At 49.0% G+C, this 3,047-nt stretch overlaps 1 protein-coding gene across 2 annotated transcripts in view; it reads left to right on the top strand.

Moving 5' to 3' along the window:
• KDM2B (lysine demethylase 2B) overlaps positions 1 to 3,047 on the top strand; it is a 104,056-nt gene that overhangs the window by 792 nt on the left and 100,217 nt on the right. Inside the window, exons 1-2 of one of the 2 annotated variants that reach the window (XM_054516734.1) lie at positions 174 to 319; positions 498 to 642. In XM_054516734.1, the coding sequence (XP_054372709.1) occupies positions 311 to 319; positions 498 to 642 (154 nt within the window). In that variant the 5' untranslated portion in view covers positions 174 to 310. Of the gene's footprint in view, positions 1 to 173; positions 320 to 497; positions 643 to 3,047 lie in introns of those variants that run through there. The other variant, XM_036392987.1, reaches the window with a different exon arrangement.

Genomic DNA, 3,047 nt, shown 5'->3' with positions numbered 1-3,047 from the left:
ATACCGAAACCTGGATGCTGGGCATCAGATGCGAAGATTCGCCCCCCTTCCCTTCACCGGGGAATTAGCTCTTGTTCACGTACAATAATAATAATAATAATTAAAAGAATGATCCGGTCGTTAACGAGCGTTTACCGCCGTTCAAGGGTTTTTACGGGATTGCAAAACGCTTCGGTGCTGTAGCCTGTGAATTGTCGGCGAGTTACGTGTCCCCCGCTCGCCTTCCAGCGCCAGCCCCTGCTCAGCAGCCCAAGTTTGAGTTTTCCTGAAGCCAAGCACCTGTTATTCCTGCCGAGTTCCGTGTCACGGGATGGAAAAGGTGCATACAGCGGGGTTGGAGCTTGTTTGGATTCAGGTTTTGTTCAGTTTGTGCCTTGCCATCTTAATTATTTCCTCCAGAGTGTGTTTATCAAACCGTTGTGCACGATCCATGTGCTTTCCTCGATTTTTTCTTTTCCGGACAATGTGTTTTATTTTGGTTTTTGTGTCTTTTCTAGCGCTGCATCGGCCGAAGGCGGTACGATGAGAACGAGGACCTCTCGGACGTGGAGGAAATTGTCAGCATCAGGAGTTTCAATTTGGAAGAGAAATTAAAGAGTAAAATGTACCACGGGGATTTCGTGCATGCCATGGACGGCAAAGGTAACACAGCCGGGCCGGGGCTGTCCGGCCGCGCTCGCCGCCGCCTCCACGTGCGGCTCCGCTCCGGCTTCGGATTTCGCGCCCGCGCCCCTGCCCGGGGATCCGGTGACGCTGCCGGCCCGAGGGGAACCGGGGCCGGCTGCTGGTGGGGCCCTGCAGCCCGTCCCGTCCCGGGGGCTGCCCCGGCCCGTCCCCCCGCACCCGGAGGGAGCTTTTGCCCCGGCGCGGTGCGGGATGAGCGCGGTGATGCATGGCAGTGCTCCCCCCGCCGTGACCCCAGCGCCGCACCGGGCTGGGCAGGAATCAGCTCCTGGCACGGGAGAGGCCGAAACCCCAGCCCCCACTTAGCCAGAGGTGATTCCTGCTCCCTCTCCGCCCCCTCTTGAATCCAGGACCCCTTTTGCGAAAGGGTGCGATTGATGAGCCCGTTCGCCAGGCTCGGAGACTTTAAAGTCAATAACTTCTTTGTGTGTCTATCATATATTAAATTACAGCGCTCCCCTCCCCAAAGTTCCTCGCTTTGCTGAGGTGCCTGGAATTCCGGAGCCGTAAGCAGAGCCAGACAGCCCCGCTCTGCCGCACGGGGAAAACGGGAGAGCTTTGCCCGGGAACCCAGCGGGCCGGGGGGGCTGCAGGTCACCTTTATTGACCGCTGTGCTGCTGACACGGATCCCTAATCCCAGATGGCCGTCACCAAAACTCGGCCTGACTGAGGAGCCTGTTTAGGATGGCTCTCTCAGGAAAGAAGTTTTGGCTGTAATCCTCCTGAAATTGCTCTAGCTGTGTGGAACCACTAATCGAGTTTAGAAAGTTTCCTTTTCTCCCTTAGGCTTAGTTGTGCATGAGCATTTTAAGCTCCTTTTAGAAAAGTTGTTGTGGTGGAGAAATTAAATACCTATCTTACTTAGGAAGGTATTTGTTTAGGAGATAAGCTCAACCCTGACCCCTCTTCCTCCAAACAAAACACAAGCAACTATTTTTTAGCTGGAAAATGTTAATTAATTTTCCAGAAAATGATTGCATTCCATCCTCAGCTTCCAGACACTCCAGTGGTTGCCACTGCTCCATGCTAAGGATAGTACAATCCACATCTTCCCTGGCTTGGCAGCTCCAAAATCTCTGGGCAGCTCTCTCCTTTCTAGGGAACTTGAAAATAAATGAGTGTCTTTTGTTATTTTGTTGTGGTCTGTGTCGGCTTTGTTCAACCCCACAAGGGATTTAAATGCTTTGTTGAGGCATTAGGAAGAAAGGATCTGCCTTGCTATTTGCTCTGTTTTTATTTTTACTATTGGTTTACTTTTTTTCTCTAGAAACCTAAGAGTTGAATTGAATCTGGTCGAAACAATGACAGTAGTATGGAAGAATAAAACAAGTTATATGAACACATGGAATTAGTTGAGCAATATTCTTTTTTTCTTTCCCATGTCCTTGTTTTTATTTTCACTGATAACTCATCTTGAAGTGGTGTGAATTTTGCCTTGAATGCAGTTTGTTATAGCTACTTGTTCTCTAGTCTGCAAGGCTACATAGTGCCTCTGCTTCTTCCACCAATATTACTCCTGATGTTTGTTGACTTTCTGACTTGGATCAGTGTCTGTGAAAAGTCTCTGTAGTTTATTTATTGCTTACCAAAAGGCAATAGCTTTAATGGGGATGCCTATGGGCAAGGATGACTTATTTAGCACAGAAATATTTACTGGGTAACCTTAGTTAAATGGAGTGTTCATTACACTTTGACACTAGTGGCAATAAAGTTTCTGTAGTTTTAATGTTTCTGTAAATGGATAATTACAGTGCTCTGATTTGGTAACTCTTAAGTAGGAACATTACATCCCTACTTGTCATAATTACCAACTGAATACAGCAAAGAAAAAGTAAAAATAGAGGGCAGTACATGTGCAGGCACGGGAGTTTGGCCTCTGGCTCTCCTCTTGCTTTCAGTGTGGGTTTTAGAGCAGAGAAACATCAGGAATGGAGACTCAGGCTGAGGTGCTTGTGCTGGCCCAGGGAGCGTGGGCAGCTGGAAGAATCTTGGAGTGAAACTGCTCGTGTGTGCCTGAATAACCTGCAGGGAGAGGGCTCTGGGTTTGCAGGGCATTCTGTAGTGCTGGACAGTCAAGCAGTGCTTTCCATTCCAGGGCAGTGTAGGAAAGGCTTTATAAAAGTCATTTTTTCCTGTAAAATGGGGGAATAGCAGAGCCATAGAAACAGTCCATGGCTGCTGCAGGAATTCCTCTGCTCTCTGTGGCAGAAGGCTCCAAACTGAGTGTGGGGTTTTGTAGCCATGGCTCACCCAAATCGCTGCCTTGTAACTTCCTCTCTAATCCCCAAATCACTGCTATTGTGTCAGACCATGCATAGAGAAATCCCCAGGAAAGGCCAGTCCTGCGTAATCCTCAGAGAGG

The sequence above is a fragment of the Molothrus ater genome, chromosome 18 (assembly GCF_012460135.2).
Source record: "Molothrus ater isolate BHLD 08-10-18 breed brown headed cowbird chromosome 18, BPBGC_Mater_1.1, whole genome shotgun sequence".
NCBI lineage: Eukaryota > Metazoa > Chordata > Aves > Passeriformes > Icteridae > Molothrus > Molothrus ater.
This window is presented reverse-complemented; position numbering and strand designations above follow the sequence as displayed.